The sequence below is a fragment of the Chelon labrosus genome (genome assembly GCF_963514085.1).
Source record: "Chelon labrosus genome assembly, chromosome: 10".
In the NCBI taxonomy this organism is placed as follows: Eukaryota; Metazoa; Chordata; class Actinopteri; order Mugiliformes; family Mugilidae; genus Chelon; species Chelon labrosus.
The window spans coordinates 8,725,559-8,745,148 of NC_140360.1; the positions used below are offsets into that span (position 1 = coordinate 8,725,559).

General features: G+C 44.1%; 1 protein-coding gene across 1 annotated transcript in view; it reads right to left on the reverse strand.

The window, feature by feature from the left end:
- Positions 1–2,371: 2,371 nt before the first annotated feature.
- prdm16 (PR domain containing 16) overlaps positions 2,372–19,590 on the reverse strand; it is a gene marked incomplete at its 3' end in the record, with an annotated part of 165,691 nt that continues 148,472 nt past the window's right edge. Inside the window, exons 5-17 of the mRNA XM_084552916.1 lie at positions 18,572–18,674; positions 14,710–14,911; positions 14,451–14,598; positions 14,063–14,216; positions 12,065–13,706; positions 11,842–11,929; positions 9,764–9,936; positions 9,555–9,632; positions 9,118–9,287; positions 7,456–7,627; positions 3,984–4,241; positions 2,998–3,178; positions 2,372–2,506 (exon numbers count right to left, since the gene is read on the reverse strand). Coding sequence (XP_084409042.1) covers positions 2,372–2,506; positions 2,998–3,178; positions 3,984–4,241; positions 7,456–7,627; positions 9,118–9,287; positions 9,555–9,632; positions 9,764–9,936; positions 11,842–11,929; positions 12,065–13,706; positions 14,063–14,216; positions 14,451–14,598; positions 14,710–14,911; positions 18,572–18,674 — 3,504 coding nt within the window. The remainder of the gene's footprint in view (positions 2,507–2,997; positions 3,179–3,983; positions 4,242–7,455; positions 7,628–9,117; positions 9,288–9,554; positions 9,633–9,763; positions 9,937–11,841; positions 11,930–12,064; positions 13,707–14,062; positions 14,217–14,450; positions 14,599–14,709; positions 14,912–18,571; positions 18,675–19,590) is intronic.

Below are 19,590 nucleotides of genomic sequence, written 5' to 3' on the forward strand. Positions count from 1 at the left end.
TCTGTTATTCTTTTCTCTCTGTGTCAAGCACAACTTGCCCATCTGTTGAAAGTGAGTCTGAAAAAAATGTATCTGTGATCTAAGAGATATATATATATATGTATATATATGTATGTATAGAGAGAGACAACCGAGCCTGATCGACTTATTGGCTCGGACCCATGTGTTTTAAGTGCTAGTTTGAGAATACAGCATCAGGCGTAGCTCTGAAAGCCCCAGAATGATGGGAGGAGCAGTGATCAACAGTGCTCGCCCCCCCTGCCTCCTGCAGCTATCTACAGTAAATTCATCATGCCCTCCATGGCACAGTCAGACCGCGTGGAATGAGTTTTGAATAAGATCTTAGAAGAGGGAGTTTAAAGTTAAGAAATCATCAAATGTTTCAGTTTTCCTCCATTGTCCAGAATCAACTAGACTTTTTTTTTTACATGTGTTACTGTAGATGGACCAACCAGCAGAATAATTGATGTCCATTTTAATACTATCTGTGGTTCAGTTAACTCTCTTCTTTTGGTTTCACGAGTCCTTGCCTTTCTTCTTCTTGCGGTTCTGTCATGTTCATGCAAATGTGTGACCGTGTGTTTTAAGTTTAAGTCACTATAAAAAGAATATTCATAGATTACAGTATACGTATCGTATGCCAAACGGAGGGAAGAGGGCGCTTGATTTTTTTTTTTTGTGGTGGGGGGATGGGGGGGTAACTCATCAGATTCAATAGTGTGACAATGTAATGCCCTTACTCTGACATTCTTGGTGAAATGTGTCCAGGTCTGACCCTAATAATACCAATTTGAACAAGACACATTCAGCCTACTGGGTAAAACAGTTTGAATTGAAACAAAACAACAACAAAACAAAAAAGACTAAACACTGCAGGACATTTCAATGCCAAATAGGACCTAAAACTAACTACAGCTATCTTTCACTATAAATAAAAATAGTTCATTTCATGGGTTCTTTCCAATTTGGCACACTGACCCGTCAGAACCAGAGATTCTGAATCTCCCTGCGCGTCCTGACAGGCGATCCTTCAGCAACAAGAAAAGAGGGGTAAAATGACTCGCCTTCATTTTCACTCCTCCAGTCATGACAACCAAAAATAAATACATACACACACTTCTGAAATCAAATATATAAGCAAGCGCGTAATAAGAAAAAAAAAAACAAACAAAAAAAAAACCATGACAGCGATGTAAGCCCCTTGGAAATGAAATGATTGTCAGAGAACAAAACATTTTCTACGGGTTATTTGGCACATACCACTCTTGCTTTTGAACATCTAGGTTATTTTGTACATCATATGACAATATCATACAAATTTGGTCCTTCTCTAAAATAATTATATTAACAATTTAGCACTGTGGTGCCTACAAGAGAAACAATACTGCGGTATCTACGAGGAAAGAACGTAAATAAAATTAAACGAATAATGATGAAATGGTGAAAATAAACAGGCAGAGAAAGACTCATTCTTTTGATTTCAAATTCATTTTCAGCGAGATCAAATTGAGTGACCAATTACGACGGCTAGTGGCCCAGATAGCTCATTAAAAGCACATTTGCAAATCGAACATGGTTCTCCGTGTAATCATTCCAAAAAAAAAAAAAAAAAAATCAACAGTCTACAGGATCCGTCAGTTCTTTAAGTAACATTTAGTGTGGTGCTATTGTTGATTCTGCTGTTATGACTGAAACAAGATCAGTAAATGGGGTCACCCATGATTGGTGGTGGTGGTGGTGGTGGAAACCTGGAGACAATTGTGCACACGCCCACTGTGTGTTCCTGGTGAAACGGTGTCACCTAGTGGACATGCAGTGCCAATGCAGCGCTGATGCTGCAGCGTTTGTAGCAGGCGGTGTACACAGACTTTAGAGACATGTCAGTCATTAAGTGTCTTTTCTGAGAGCCTTACACAGCGTCTCCCTCTGTGATGCTGCGGTGAGCCTTGTGCACTCGGAGAGGATCAGAGTAATGCAGAGTTTCAATGCTATCGAGAAGCATTCATCACGTCCTTCACATCAACAGGAGCTTAGCAGTGCTTTCTCTTGGACAGAGTCTTGCAAGACCCCTAACCTAGGGACAGTCTTCCCCTCTTCTCTCACTCAAACACACACACACACACTCACACCCACACACACAGAAACAAAGGAACACACACACACATATCCACACAAACTCTCTCTATTTTGAATGTATGTGACAATGAATTCTTCTCCGGCCTCCACGTCTTCCCACTCCTCATGTCCGCTCAGTCTCTTGTTTCTATCCATTTGCGAAACTAATGTTCCTCCCACTCTTCCTCCCACCTTCCTCTCTCTCTCTCTCTCTCTCTCTCTCCCTCTCTCTTCTTTCTCTCTCTCTCTCTCTCGCCTAGATGTGGTTGAGTGGGTGAAAGCTGCTCGTCTCAGACGGTCCACCTCCCATGCTCAGCCAAGCGTCCAGAGAGTTCTGGGAGGGTGCGTGCAAAGTGTTGTTCTCGGAGAGAGACAGCATCATTGCATAAGCCTGCGAGACAAATAAGAAAAATATCCTTAAACGCATGAAAGGAAACTGCGTGGTTGAAAATATAATATATAAACACTTCAGTAACATTTCTCTTGTAGAGGAATACTTTTAGACCTTTTGTTTATTATGGTACTCAGTTGTGGAGTTTATTTTGTATCATTGCTGACGTGTTCCTACATCTAAATGAACTGTGATTATATTTTAATTTCTATATGTTGTAAGACTGAATGTCGCAGAAAAGATAACAGCAGTTTACAAATGAAATGTTAGTAGGACAAGTTGAAGAAAAAGACGTGGTAAGGTTGGAAAAAAGGTGTCGCCTAGCTACAGCTTCATCTCCTGAAGGTTTGAAAGAGTCCATCTCATCCCTAATCTATGTATCCTCTGGATGCATTTTGCCCTTTCTCTTGTCTTATCAGACCTCTACCTTATGCCCCTCTGCACCCCATCCCCTTCACTTAATGGCCTTCTAAAAGCCAGTAGTCACATACCTGTGTTTTAGCCTGCCTGTACAATGTCTCTTTCAATGCCTCAGACTCTAGTGAAGAGTTAAATATGTCTTTAACGTCAAAGGGTTGCTCTTCACTGGTTGCTTTACGTAAACCGTCCAGGCTCTTGGGAAAGCTTGGTAGACCCTCCAGGTCCAGGAGAGAGCCCTCCTCCTCTATACACCTGCACACCATGGCATGGGTGGATGGCAGAAATAGGGCGGTATGGGTGGGTGAATGGATGGAGATGGAGATGGAGATGTAAAGGTGGGGATGGGATGGATGGAGAGTTAACGTTATCAAAGAGGGAAAGAAAATCAAAGGAGGAAGGGCATGAGAAGATGATGTGACGTAAAGAGAAAAGGAGAGGTAGGATTAATAAAAGAGAAAAGAAGAAAAAGTCCAGAAGAATAAGAGACGACGCTGACCTAACGTAAGAGGACATGATTCTGATCAGCGAAGAAATTCAGCTGTTTGTTCAATAAATATAGATATAACATTTGGTGTACATTTACTGTGGTTGGTAACCCAATCAGGCATAACATTATGACCACCTTCCTAATATTGTGTAGGTCTCCCTTGTGCCTCCAAAACAGTTGTGACTCATCAGAGAATGGACATGGGCCTTCTGAGGGTGTCCTGTGGTGTCTGGCAACTGAATGTTGTTAGTGGGGGGCCTTTGGGTCCTATGGGTTGAAGGGAGGGGCCTCTGTGGATCTAGTGAATTTGGAGGCCAGGTCAACACCTTGTGCTATTTTTCATGTTTTTTTGAGTTGTTCCTAAAGCGTGTGTGTGTGTGTCTGTGTCAGTCTGCATCTTGCTGGGGATGACTGCTGTCTGGTCTAGGTGGGTGCTACATATCTAAGTAACATCCACACGAATGAATGCCAGGTCCAAAGGTTTCCTAGCAGAACGTCTCCTGCCAGTGGTCATAATGTTATGCCTGATCTGTGTATGCGATTCCCTACGTAGTTAGCAAAGTGAATTACCTGCGAGTGTGTTCATAGCTCATAGCTAGTGGAGCTGCCTCCGTCTCTTCCTCTTCCTCATCCTCCTCATACACTCCTGTGGTGACGGGAGACGGGGACTCGGGCGCCTCGTCGTGCGACTTCTCCGTCAGGCTGCCTTCCTCCTCCTCCTCGTCGTCACCTTCCACTTCCTCTTCCTCCTCCTCCAGCCCCTGCAGCCCCAGCTTGGAGTTGGACAAGCTGTGGCTGGGTGGGCGCTCCTCATCAGGCTGGTCTGACCTGGAAATGGATCAAATGTCAAGGAAGGGTGGAAACATTAGTAATAGTGACATTTAAAGATATAATTAGATAGATAGATAGATAAAGGAACGTGCTGTTAGAGTGTGATGTATTTAAAATTAGATCTATTCAGTCTGTAGCAGTGCAAGTTACAGGAGCAAAAGGTTTCTAAAACTGTGATGGCAGTCTAAGCAGGCAATCAAGAGGGGCCTAAACCAAACACAAGACACAATTCATGTGAATTATGGGTAGTGTAGTAGCCGGGGAAAGTGAGGGGGAAGAGATGTAGAACCAAGTGGTAAAATATGTCTGGATTTGCATTTATTTTACGCAAACTGTTTGTTATAAGAAACTTTAAATCACTTTTTATTGTTTGCCAACAATGATCAAAATGTGAGAAGGGCTTATTGTAGCATTAGCGTCACGACCAGTCTGCAGTTTGGGTGGCGGTTACCATTTCCTAACCATCTGAAGGCATGACTCATCACGAGCGGAGAGAGAAACATAAATAATCCGACGACAGCATGTGCAGTCCGACTCCAGTGTCCACACAAACAACACGGGTGCTGACAGTGCGCCCCGAGCACTTTTCAAACGGCCCACAGATGATTAATTGGCCGGCTCCTCGCAGACAGAGCGGGAGATGTTTCGCCTCAGACCCGGCCCTCTACGCCGCCGCCGCCGCCGCACGGCCACCGTTCTTATAGCACATAGTTTGTGCGACTGAGGGTAGACTACGGCTCGGCTGCAAACAGGCTATCAGCACACTACCATTATGACCTGCCATCTGTACATTTTCCAGCCTACAACTCCCCCGCCCCTCCTCCCCCCCATCACCCCCAGACCACGATGTCATGGCTCATGATATCATTTCCTTTGGGATGGCAAATTTACCCCTTCCATTTTTTTTTGCCACACAGTGGACATTTATCAAATCAGACAGGGTTACCTCTGGGACGGGCTGCAGAGGGACAGGATTGGGTCACACAGAGTGGGTGGGTGAATGCCAGTAGTGGGACTTTATGGGGCGGCCGGGGTGAGGGTGGGGGGGGAGTTCTTCTCTTTCAATCTAGATTAAATATCACCATAATCAAATTGCAGAGCTGGTTGGCGGGGGAAAAGGTCCATGCCTGCAGACGGAGAAAGAAGCGTAGCTCTGACATAGGGGGCCCTGGGTTTTGTCATTTAGTCTAAACACGTCAGTCGGGTGTTTGTGTTAGCGGGCTGGGGGTATGGGTACAGCGGGTGGAAGGGGGGAAGAGCTCAATCATCAGTGGATCTCCTAGATAAATGCCTCAACCCGAGTCCCCCTCGGGGTCCAGACTGCCAGCGATTGGAGCCCAATCCCGGACGTGGAACCAGCTCCAACTGCAGTCTTATCCAAACCATAACGCTCAAGCCACGGCCTGGGATTATGGAGACAGATACCTCCTAGTCCTGCAGTGCTGGAAATATCTGCGTATCTGTGCCCTCTTAACTTTTATTGTTTGTAAAACTTCCCACCCTCATGAATCCCCGGCTTGGAAACGGGTCAACATCTGTATGGGAACACAGCAGCTACCAGGGACCGGTATTTTGACTGGCCATGATGCTGAAAAAGCAGTTGGGAAGAAGCAGAAACTATGCCGCGAGGGCAGTTAAGAGTCATTACAGATAGTCATCCGCGAATGTGTGTTTGTTCTTAGCGTTTGACTTCAGTCAGTCAGAGGGAGAATAAACAGCGGGCTGTCTGGTGGGAGGACAGAAAGCATAACACTTAGCCTGAATTACAGATATTAAAATGTCAGGCCGGCTTGTTGTGGATGAGACTCAGTATTGATCCCAGATGGCAGAGGGGCTAAATTGCCACTGGGTCTGCCGGCCATAATGAGTGTTGACAAGAGGGAGGTGGAGGGAGGGGGGGGAAGATGGAGGAAGAGGCAGACAGAAAGTGAGACGACCAGAAAGGAATTCACATCAAGAATGAGAAGGAGAGATGAAGAGTCAAGGAAAGAGGGTGAACCACTGACTGAGAGAGGGAAAAAAAAAAAAGACATTTTTATTTTCCAATGCCCTCTTCTTGTCTGAAACCTGTGGAGCTTGGCTCAGACTGAGCAACTCACACTAAAAGCCTTTCAGGACTTAAAGCATGAAGCTGACCTTTTCATCATCCACAGGCTAGGCTGGTGGCCGCTTAAAAATAGACCCTTTTTTTTTATCATTTTACAAACAAGTTCTTTCTTTTGTTGTTTTTTTTTTTTTGAGAGTCTCGAAAAATAAACACAGACAGGATCATCACTCTTGCTAGTGTTACTGGCAAGCAGAGCAATTAACCAACCAACAGAGGCAATCAGTCGGTATAAATTACCGTCCTGCACAAAGACTCTAATGCAGCTTTAAACAGAGCTGAAACGAATCAAGCTGGAGAGATGCTGAAGGTTGACATGGACTCGTGCTGGGGGGAGGGGATAGACAAAAGTTCATGAGCAGCGTCTCAACGCCATTATGTAACAAGGCTGTGTAGGTTTGTATAATGTGTGTTGAAATCAGAAAATCAAAAACGTCTATGCAAAATTATTAACATAAATACTGCTCAGTGCAGACTTTCACGAGGTTCCCAGCAGCTCTTTACATATATTATTCTGCACAGTGTAGTTCAAAAGACCCAGAGAAGGGGAAAGGTGAAAAAAAACATGGAGGGTATTGAAAGAGTAAGAGAATGACAAAAAAAAAATAAGTATGCGAGCTTTGAAAAGCTTTTTGTTTTAGCTGGTGTGACTATCACTGTCAGCAGTGTGCAGCTCTTGTGATAGTGACTATTGCTGAGCAGTGGTTAAGCCACTAGAGGGCACTGTGCACCAAGTGCTAGCATGTATGCTGTTGATTTCTGGGAGTGAGACTTAGATAAACTTTATTGATCCAAGAGGGAAATTGACCCAGGAGTACAACTGTTTATATGAGTTCAACTATTGAGTGAGTCTTCCTGCATTTCCATACCTACATAGGACTTACTGTCCTGATAGGAGGAGAGGTATCACTGAGTTTTTGAGAACATTTGACCATTTCTTTCTACTTTAGTTCAGGCTTAGTGTTGGATTTAGTATGAGGCCGGGGTGAGAATTAGCGCTTGGCACAAACGGCGAAGAGTTATCCTAATGGACCGAACGCGGTCCCCGAAGGCCTTCGCTAGAATCGCAATATAAATGAGATCCGTGCAAGTTTGATTTGGTCTTACCTTTTATCTGTGGAGCTGGAGGCCTGGTTCATCTCACTGTTGGAAATGAAGTTGCGGATTTCAGAGAAGTACGAGTCCTCCTTCTCGTCTAAAAGTGCATGATTGTCTGGCTCGGAGTTTGGCGAGGAGATGGTGGTTCCTAAGTTGGAAAGCATCCCGGACTGTTGGCTCACTGTCGGGGAAAGCATGCAGACAAACGCATCCACGCGCACGAACACACCAGTCACACGAACACACACACACACACACACGATTAGTTTGATAACCATCAGACACACACGATAATAATAAATTATTCTTCCATATATCATCATTTACGATTCATTACATCAAAACCTTTGCATCTTTTTAGGGAAAACTATGAGAAAACAGGATGACAGATTTTGATGAATAGAAAAATGATGTCACAAAGTCTTCGTACATTTTCCTGCATAACCCTCTTATGAAAGGCATGAAGAGGCAAATACATAATACCGTTTATCTCAGTTACTGTAAGTGTTTTAGTGTAAAGATCTTTTATATTTTTTCAGTTTTATCAGGTAACAGTAGTAGAGAGATGCAAATAAATAAATAAATAAATAAATAGTCTTTAGACTTGAGGTTCATGTTCTCCATCTGAGCACTGAAGCAAAGGGGGGAGACCATTATACCGCCTGTTGTTCATCTTAAAATTACAAAAGAAAGATAAGATGCTATCCTGTATATAGTTACCTGAAATGCACCGTTTATTACTCAATGTTAAAACAAGAAGACTTTTTGAATATCAGAGTGTGCCTCTTATGCAACATCCTCCGTCTTATTTGTGCTGATTACAAATTCCCCTTACTGGCAGCACCCAGCTGAACATGCACTCACACTCACACAGTGTGAGCCTTCCACGGTCTTCTACAGTTGGCCAATGTGTAATCAAACCTGATATTTACTTTGGACTTCGTGATTAAACAGCATTTATGGGTTTAGGTAAAGTCATTTTCCCATCTTGTGGCATTATTTCGGTTCTTTTTTTCTGCAGATTTTATAACATCGCTTTTGGATGACTCACAATTGTATTCGGGGAGAAATTACAGAGTCATTTACAAAAAGCAAGAGCAGTTGTTTGTGCTTTTGAAAAATGAAGGGTAATAGACCCCAAATATAAAGTTTTACCAGCAAAAGCCAATCAGTGTGTTTTAAATCTGTACCTTGGTTCAAAGCTTAAGGAGATCACAAACGTTAAAAACTGACTCTGACTCTGTCCAGAAGACATTCTTTTGTCAAACAACGACAATCTTTGATATTTGATCAATTTAGTTTGTATGTTAGCGCTGTCAGAGACGTTTACAGCTTCATTGTTAAGTAAGGGGGAAACCCAGCTCGCTGCCTTGTTTCATTATCGTGTTAGTTTTAAAAGTGATCCCACAATTGCGAAAGCATGGATCGCTTCCATGTGAACACTCAGATACACAAATATTAAGCTCAAAACGTTTTTTTTTTTTTTTTTGTTCTATCCATACGCAGTGCCAAACTTCCATACTGCACACAAATCCACAGTTTCTTTGGAAATGCAGTGGGAAAGGCAAGTGGGAATCCTTTAATAAAGTAGTTTTCCCTCTTAAAATCAGCTACATTTCACACATCGCACATCAGCTACAGAGAAAACAGCTGTAGATGTCGCAAACTGACCAGGAATGTTCTCATGCTCGTGCTTCTTGAGATGGCGGTCGAGGTTGGTTTGCTGACCGAAGCAGCGGTTGCACAGGTGACACTTGAAGGGTTTCTCCTTGTTGTGGATATTGCGGACGTGGCGTTGAAGATTGGATGAGATGCTGAATGAGCGGTCACAGTATTTACACCTGCCAGAGGGGGAACAGGACGATGTAAATGTAGGTTGAGAGAGCAGCGGAGTGAGCAGCGGCTGTCCTTATAAACAGAGATTTATTAATCACCTGCTGAGGCGAGCAAGAGACCGATTAAGGCTAACTTTATTTTTTATTTTTTTGCACCATTTAAAATAAAAATAATAAGAATTTCTGCATATGTACATAGTGTCTTAAACATCAATAAAAAGGAGTGCCAATCAAAGGGATGAGCAGTTATTAGAATGGATTCGAATAGGGTACCTGTAGGGCTGTTCTCCTGTGTGTGTCCGCAAGTGTCTGGTGAGGTTTGCTGAACGGGGGAAGATTTTCCCACAGTACCTGTAGGGGAGAACAGACCGTAAAGATGGATGAATGAGTATCGTAAAAAAAAATATGCGTACTATTGTCACTGCAAACGTGAAATGCAGATTCAAGTATGTAAACATGTGGTTAACGCTGACATCACTAACCTGCAGGCGTAGCGCTCCTTGCCCTTGCGAAGGATGGCCTCAGAGAGGGACGGCGGAGGTGAGCGAAAGTTGAACAGTGGATGGGCCGAGTGTTGCAGCGAATTGGGCGGTGCGTCCAGTTTTAGAGCACCAAAGCTCTCCAGCTTCTCTGTCATATTCTCCATGGCTGACATCTGAGTATGTGGTAAAAATAAAAAAAAAAGAAGGGGGGGGGGGGATAGCTTGCATGAGATATTTTGATGAGAAACAAGAAATTCCTGATCCCATTCCTTCACCCAGAGTTTAGTATTAAGAGTTTATTTAGAAACATTAGCTCAATGTAGCACATGTAGCATGAATGGAGTCTTATATGGATGCATACATATGTGTCTGTGAGTTGGAAAGAGAAAAGAAAGCACTGAAAACAAAGAAACAATGTCAGACAAAAAAAAAGGGAGCGAGGGAACGAAACAGAGAGCGGAAGCTTCGAGGAAGCAGTATATCAGAGGTTAACCTTGTTTGTGCTAAAAGCAAGTCACCTCCTTGACCTATAACACATTCACAAATGCTCAAGTACCGTTCCTCCAGTACCCCCCTCCGCACAACCTCAACTTCAACCGGTGCTTTGTTCTCTACCTCTTACCTTCTCCAGCCAATGCTGCAGTTGCAAGCCAGCAAACTGGCTAAATGAGGCATTCAAGAGCCACGATTGGAGCAGCACAATATAGTTTGTGATACCCCCAACTGATAGCTGCTTCCCTTCCCCTAGAAGCATGTGAACAAAGGGGGGCAGTCATGTAGGAGTTTATTTGCCAAAAACAGCTTACATCCTTCCTTTTTTAGTGAATACGGGACGGGAGAGACACAGGGACAGACACTCCGTCTCGATGTGTTTATTCGCAGTCTGAGAACGGGTGCAGGGGGAGTAGGGAGATTCCGTCATGAGACTGAATTAGAGGTGGCATTGTGTTTGGATCACTGGGAAGATCACAGCTGAGACACCCTGTTACGAGAAGTTTTTTTTTTTTTTTTTTTACATGGGAGCCGGTGAAAACTTCATCTGGACGATATTAATCAATTATCAGATGGTGGCTTCAAAAGGAGCAAAGGGAAAGTCTTTTTAAAGCTCAGATCATTATCATCCAGTGACCCAGTGATGAATAATACAAGGGGAATGAAACAGAGAAGAGGTGCCACCCGTTTTGCTTGCAATTTACCTCAAGAAAAGTCTATGACAGCAAACGGCATAATTACACACATATGCATGATGCCATAATGCAAATACATGCTCATGTGTACATTTATCTGTCTGCTTTTGCACCAGATGTGTGTATTGCAAAGTCACGGTTGATAGAGGACACAGATTTCCAGGTCAGATTAAACCGTTTCCCCAACGAGAGCCCCCCATTCTCCTGGACACAAACACAGGATGTCCTTGATGGACACGGTGCTATTATCTAGCCAGCCAGCCAGCCACAGAGAAAAAAAAATCTTGGAGGGGGTTGAGTTATTAGCTGGCCTGTGGGCTCCCAGTACATAAAACAATGCCACAACTAAGATTAGCGTGGCCAAGAGAGGCAGTTTGTTACAATTCAAACGGTTATTATTCTCTCTTTTATTAATACTATCATTGCTTGTAATCAAGATTTGTAGAGGTGGGGAAGGTCTGGGGACAGCTGAACAATGTGACTGATTATCAAAGGGCCTGCGATAAGAGACTGTGTCTTCTGAAAAAGGTAGAACTGACGAGGTACACAGGCGCCATTCAGTAAACAAAGGAAGAAATCATACAGAACCCTTGAGAAAATAACATCAACACTGTGGAATGATGGCGCGTAGGGTCCTATCAATTCAGGTTGCAGTAGCGTGGGAGGCAGGGCTGAAGTATTTTCACATAATACATAGTTTGAAAATAATAGTCAATACCATCTGGGAATAATCAGCCTGTATGCAATACCTGGAGGTCAATTCCCCTGTTTGGTGTTCCCTTGCTGTAGTTTTTGTTCAAAGTGCATGTACTATTTACTGTTTCTGCCTAAGGTTGCCCCGAGTGCCTTCCTTGGTTTGAAACGAGTCATGTCTGAGTGCTGTAAGTCTACCTGAGGATGGAAGAGTGGGGGTGAGGGCCTGAGGAACTTCTCCTTGAGAGCTCCCACAGGGTCGAGTAGCTTCCTCTTCTCCACCCTGCTGGACCAACAACGAGGCAGAGGGTTACGTACCAAGGTCAGAGTTAATCTAAAGCCTCCACTGACACACTTAACACAATCCTTTATTTTGGTCATGCAGAAGTAGCAGTTTCTGGTCTAATCGGGGCAGAAATACCTGTATATGGGGTCCATGAAGAATGCTGAGGGCTTGGCGTAGTGCAGGGGAGGAGGCTGATGTGGCTGTGCTTGGGACTGCTGGTGCTGGGCGATGGAGGATTGGTGCAACGACTGGGAATGGGGGTGTGGAAACCCAGACGGGGTTTCATCCTTGATGACCCCCTTCCCAACACCATAGATGTGGTTCTTTCGATTTTGCGGCTCAGCTGGCACACCATTATGACTTCCTCGGCTCCTGCTGCCAATGCTGAGGTCCAATGGCTGTTCTTCACTGCTAGATACTGCTAAAGGTCCACTGCTGCTCCCAGTACTACTGTTGGGGTTCGAGGGGTTGGCTGGGGTTGGTGGAGTTAACTTGGCCTCCTTGGATTTTGTGGTTAGGTCAAATGGTGACTCTGTTGTGGAAGCAGGAGCTGCCGGGGAGCTAGAAACCATCTTGTGCAGCTGTTCGCGAGGTGACTTGGGCTCTGCCTTAAAGAACATACCAGGATTGAGAGCGCCTCGATCAGCACTGAATGGATAGAGAGAGTTGTGGAAGTTGGGAAGGAACTGAAAGGGAAACATGGAATGATAGGGCAGTGGACCCATCTTCTTCTCCTGATGAAGTCCAATCAAACCTGGACCAAAATATTTCTCGGCAATAGAAGCAATAGCTTTGATGGAATCAGTGGCGGCTGCGTTGGCATTGGTGGTGGGCGGGAGGGCTTGTTCATCAGGTGGAGGGAAGAAGGAGTGTTGGGATGGTGCAGAAGCAAGAAATGGACGATCAATACAGAAGTTCCCTGAACTAGACATGGCTGATATCAACGCACTGTTTGTGTCTTCTAACTGGTGGGCTTCTTGACTTGATACAGTGCCAGATGGCTTCCTTCTTTTACCACTTCGCTCACGTTCACTCTCTCCTTCGCTCTCCAGGTCAGAACCATCGCCCGAAGCAGTACCAGTGGTGGTGTCCAAGTCTGTCCCACTTGTGGTATTAACGTCTTCAAGGTCACTACCGTCAGACATGTCTGCCATCTTAGATTTTGGCTTGGCTTCTCCACTAGAAGACAAATCCAGCTTGTTCTCCTTCCCTTTCTCTTCCAGCTGACTCAAGCTGTTAACCCCATTGCTGTTTGTGGAGCTAACCAAGGACAGTGGAGGAGCATCTAAGGGACTCTGAGGCAGCTTCACCTCTTGACTGCTGCTGCCCAGTGGGCTCTTTAACAATGAACTAGCCGGCAATAAAGGTGGTCGCGGATACAGTGATGGGGGAAAGATACCTGGGAAACCATGCGGGAGGGAAGGGAAGCCATGGGGTCCGGGGGAGAACGCCAAGCCTGCATGAGGGTGAGGTCGGGAGGGAAAGTAGTCAGTGAAGCCTAATCCTGACTGGTTTAGACCTGAAAGATGGGGATGGTGAGACTTGGCCTTGGCCATGATAGGGCTGGAGCTCATTGGGATGCCAGGGTTGAACATCCCTGCTGGAGAGCCATAATGGTTTTTGCCCTCACAGAAGCGACGATGCTTGTTGAGGGAGGAGGTAGTGCTGAACAACTGCCCACAGTCCTTACACTTGATCTGGGTGCGGCAGTCAGCATGCATGCGCTTGTGGCGGCAGAGGTTGGAGAACTGGGTGTAGGATTTGTGGCACACCTCGCCTGGGGGAGCAAAAAGACGCAGCCCATCAGGGCCTGGTTAAACCCATTTTAACACTGTCTCTAACTCTGTATACCAAACAGCAACAGCAATGCAAACATCTAGAAAATGAACAAATCATGAAGCTCATAATATACATATGTGAGTCTTTGAGCAACAGCTTATCTTAACATCTTTTTAAAAGTGACAAAGTGAATCTGTGTTGTAATGTTTTAAGTTTGACAAAACATACCCTAGGTAAACATTTCAAATTCATAGCAACACAGATATGGTGAAAAAAGAGACTGGACTACGAGGAAGTAAATAAAGGGACCCTCACGAGTAAGGCGATCATTAACTTCCAAAAGCCCTTACTTACAGATAAAGGGTTTGACACTGCTGTGGATGTGCTTATGCTGCTTGAGGCCTGATGAGGTGGCAAAGGTCTTGCCACATTCAGGACATGTGTGAGCGCGCGCCCCCACGTGCTGGGAGCGGATGTGGCGCTGGAGGTTGCTGGGATCTGTGAACACCTGAAATTTAAAATAACCACATAAAAACACAACGTACGCCGCAATTAGCGATGCAAAATATAAATGCATCACCATCCTTAGAACTGTTAAGGACATGTTTATTTGTCTTTGTGTTCTTTGTTTAAGATATTATGCACTTTCAGAATTTCATATCATGTAATGAAGCTTAAAAACGGATAAAACAGATAAAGCCTGTGTGTTCTGTGCACAACTTACGTGCCGGGTATGCTGTACCTTATCACAGTTTTCACACTCAAAGCGCTTGCCGCTGTCATGTGACATCTGGTGACGGATGAGGTTGGACTTCCAGTTGAAGGCTTTGGGGCACTGGTCACACTTGTACTCCCTCTCCTCTGTGTGGACTATCATGTGTTGGCCCAGACTTGATAAAGAAAGGCAAGCTCATCAGTGAATTCAACAAATCACAACACTTGTTACAAACTAAATGAGTGGACAGTGGCGCAGTGGTAATAGCGTCCGAGTGTCTGCGTACCTGTACTCATTCGGGAAGATCTTCTCACAGTCTTTACACTCGTGGATGGGCTCGTCGCTGTCCTCCCGCTCCTGCTTGAAGTCCTCTCTCAGCGTGTCAAAGATGGAGCCGGCACTGGAGCACGAGTACTTCTGATGCCGCCGCAGCTCGAGCGTCGTGGAGAACAGCTCATCGCAGTCTTCACAGCGGTACATCTGCTCGTCTGGAAACAAGCGCACGCACAGGTTTGTTTAGCCGTTGCTCGGCTTGCGTAAATGACATGAACATCAAATCTATACGAGTTATTGTGTTTGAAAATATTGGAACTTCTCCAACTTCACTTAAAACACTTGTATATTTTTTGAGTAGGGTAACAGAAGACTTTTTTAAGCGGAAGCTGAGACACGTTGCAATTTCCCTATTATTGGATGATATTTAATTGTGTCCTGGTCTTTATTTATCAGAGTTGCTGTGCATAGAGAGGTAAATGAGTGCTGCATAGAAACTAATGGTTGCTTTCACTTAACAAGAAACATAATCTATTCCTACTTCGTGTTTCAGCTACCGCTAAACAGACTGGTTTTACAAATGGTAGACGCAAGAATCCTGCAATTGACATCCACATAAAATGGAAATCAATTAGCAGTGAAATGTAGCCTTCATTAGCACAGTTAATTACTTGTTAAAGCAAGTGTTTTCTTGAGACTCGAGGTTTAATAGCACGCAGGGGAAACAATAGGGGCCGGCCTTCCCCTTCCATGTTGATAACCTTTACAATACTTCTCACCACCAAGGTCAAACGCATAAAACTCAGACCAGCTTTTTCAATAGCGAGTTCCTGAGTCGCAAGCCAAGTTCAACAGCTCAGGGGAAAGCCCGGTGGAGTGCGCATGCATAAGTGTGGTTGTGTTTGTGTGGATACTTTCCAAAAACGAGCCACAAGGAACAGAAGCAAAGCGAGGTGGCGCCAACCCCATGGTGATTTCAGCGCCAACCTGCCATACCCTCTTTGCCATGACCCTCGCAGCCAGCAGCACTTGACTCGGCCCCCCAGGTGTCCCAACACACCGCGCACACCCATCCATCAAGTCCAGCCGCACTAAATGAGTTTATCCAAAATGACTTACAGTGCATGGCTCACCTGTTTTCTACTGCATATGACCGTTTATCCAGCTGGAACTTCTTGGACACATTAAAAGGGCATTAGCCTAGCAACATCAATGTGTCTAACCTTGGGGAGTAGAATAAATGACCTTATAGTCAACGGACCATTACACTGAGCTCAAACAGTAAACTAACTAGTTTACTTTGACATCAGTGTGTGCACGTGATTCGCTGAGAGCCAATATTTTTACTTTGAGAGGGTTGGTTTTTGTCTGCCACCTTTAAGTACGGGAAATGTTTTCGGGGAAAAAAAAAAAAAAGCGGTGAGGTTCATATGCCCCTACAATAAATGTTGTTGAATTTAATAGGTGGAAAAGCATCTGTGTGTGTTCAAGGTACTTGGAAACCACTCCAGTAACAGGAAGTGTTGAGAAATGAAATGAAAGGTCAGTCAGGTGTATGTATGTGAGGATGCACACATACAAAGGGTCCTGCGTGTGCATATCAGCGGGGCCTGTGTTTATTCAGTAAGTCTGGTCTAAGAGTGGGTGGGGAGGTGGTGGCGATGGCGGGTGGGGGGGTGGGTTATAAAGTGGAGACTAATAGCTCTCTGGGAGACGAAGGGAGGCACAATTATGTGCAGTTTAGCAGCTAATCTGGGAGCATGGGTGAAGTCTCAGGGGACTCCTCAAGTCCTCTACTTCAAATTCCTTCTCCGATAAGCCTGACTCAGAGAGCTGGGCTGCACTGCCAAGCTCCCGCTCAGCCCTGCTACCTCTCTGTCTCTCGCTCGCTCTCTTTTTTCTCACAAATGCACGGAGACAAGAACACAAAACAGACACTATCATCCCCTCAGTGGGTGGACTTCGTCTTTCTTTGTTCCCTCTTTCCCTGCTTTTCCATCTCTCTCGCTCAAAAATCAGCATCTTCAAACAGCAGTCCAACTGTAATGCTCATTTTCTATCTGCCTTCATCCTTCTCTCACACAAAGCCAAATACTTTGGCTCTGACACACACATTTTGGCAGGTGGAATTTTTCTGTCTGCCCCCTTCTCATTGCGTTTCACGTGCATACATACACAGACGAACTGAACAAATCATTTATAAGTCTGCTCCGTTTTTTAACGCACTCCTACAACACACAGATCTGCTTCTTTTCAATAATCAAGCTGGCTTTGAGCTTCTGCTCCCTTATGTTCCTCTGGCATGGAGACCCGTGCATAAACTGTGCATCAAGTGGTTGACCTGCAGAACATCTCACGAACAGCTTGTTCTCCCTCAACCGTTTTATAATCAACGACAAGGAACAGTAATCAGATATTTTTTTTTTTCTTTTTCATGCGTGGTTCCAGAAAGACTGGAAACGCACACAAAACACAACGTTACCTGACAACAGCACATCACCACAATAAGTCCAAGATGTTTAAAGAAACGCAGCGGAACCACGGCCTCTTTTCCGCTTAAGTGGAGTTTGAAAGAAAACCCCCAGATCTACAGTGAACAGCTGTCCACGTTAGATGGGGAGATAAAATATTGGACATATTCAGGCCGACTTATGGAGGCACGGCTGAAAGGTAGCGGAGCACAGTGAATCAGGTTACCCGTGGAGAGGAGCAGGGTGGGAGAGGGCACCTATAAATGTGACGCGATGCGAGTCCACTCAAGAGTAGCGAGGCGCAGAGGCGCGCACAACACTCACGATCTTGAAATAGATAAATATTTAAAGCTGTTTAAAGAAACATTAAAAGCAACTCAAATAGGGTTGATATTATTATTATTATCATTATTATTATTATTTCCCTGAACCCTGGATTCCTAGAGGATTCAGTCACTAAGACGCGCGCCAAATCTGCATTTGACGCACCAAGAGACGCCTGAAAGACAGATGAGTGGAGCGAAAAATATAATAAAATGGACAAAAAAACAAAACAAAACAATCCCTTTCTGCTGCTCCGTTAACACAATAGCAGGCTCTTGGGGGTAGAACAAAGAAGGCTGCTTTGGAATTATTTTTTTTCCAACTCTGTTCAAAGATATTCACATTTGAATTAACGCAACTATTATAAATCCTCTTTATAACCATTTTTATTATTATTATTATAATGCCCTGATGGCAGTGTACAAGGTATTTCTCCAATATTGTTATGCCATTATTTTTGCGGTGTATCAAAGTGCTAAAATATCAGTTTACATCCGATGTGGCGGATGCCGCTCGCCGTCTTGCGTAACGTGCCCCTCGAAATAAAAGCTTTTTAATACACCTCCCCTCCTTGCTCCGCCTTGAGAAGCGTCCCTTTTCTTTCCTCCCCATAGTGTGTTCTTAATAATATGCATGGCTACCGTGTAAGTTCTGTTTGATCTCAGCTTTCCTTTAACAGAAAATTTCTGCTCACACTGGATGGAATATGACAAGTGCCAATTGACGCCCTGGTAGCTACAGTGTTTCAGGAAAAGAGGCCCCGTTGCATTGGTGCATTGTATAAAGCGCACAATTCAAACCAGGGCTCTTATAAGTACATCCTTCGTTACTGGCAGGCCTATTTTAAATGACAAGTCCAAAGAGGTATTCAGTCGCATGCTTTAATGCGGGGTTCAATTCCATCCTGGAAATTTATGGTTGGAATAATTCACATTTCTTGAGGAGAGAGAGAGAGAGAGAAAAAAAAACTTGGATGGTGTCTTTTTCAAGCCGTTATTGAGGCTGTTGGCCGCGAAAGCAGCACAGGATGCAGGTTGGAGTTTGTTTAAAATGTGCGCTAATGACGCGCATTAATCTTACCTTGTAGGTTGGGTGCCATGGATCCCTCGGGGAAAATACCGTCCTTCATATACACTAAAAGCTCCTCCCCTGCCTCAATGTCCCGGACAGCTTTATAATAAAACTGAGGAAGAGAGAGAGAGAGAGAAAGAAAGAGGGAGACTTTAACTTAAGGTCATGATAGATTTAATAAGCCTGGGCCCCATAAATTTACTGTCGCAGTTAAAGGAAGGGCCTATGTTGGAAGTGATAATCTTAGGAAATTATGATGGCTCCTGGTAAGAAATAAAAACAGCACGATTGTCTAAAACAAGACACATAATTTAAAGACTGATGGACATATTTTGTTCAGGAAAAATAAAAAAACTACACAACATTCCTACTGATTACAGTAAAAACGCGTCCACCAGACGTTGTTGTAATACACTGTACAACAAAAACATTTGTTTTATCCAACATTTACTTTAACTCAATGACATAAACAAATACAGAATAATTTCCCCCCATAAATCACTTAAAGGGAAACTAGAAATGGATCTGCGCTCCTGCACAAACAATCACTCAAACATTAAAAAAAAAATAAAAATAAAATAAAGGCAGACGAAATCAAGACTATACAAATGTCTTTCTGGAAGAAAAATGGTAAGTGAACCCAAAATAAACAAACAGCTCAGCTGCTTTTTTTTTTTTTTAAACTTAGCCTACAGCTGCAGCAAACCTAGAAATCAAGTCTGCACACAACAAATCATTTTATTGAAGGAATTCGACTCCTGCGATTAAACTCAAATGACAGCTGGACAATGATGTTTTTTTTTTTCTTTTTCTGCCAGACAATAGAAACAGAATTAAAATGATGGTAAACCTCGAGGCCACTCAGAGCCGAGGCCTGACCCAGTCTGCGCAACATCTGCGAACCAACCAGCTCATACAGCACATGCGTATTTAACCCTTGGAAAATTCACGAAACAAAGTCAAAATTAACGTTCATGCTTTTGCATTAAAACACAGCCACAGATTCAACGATCTCACAACGAGCCACT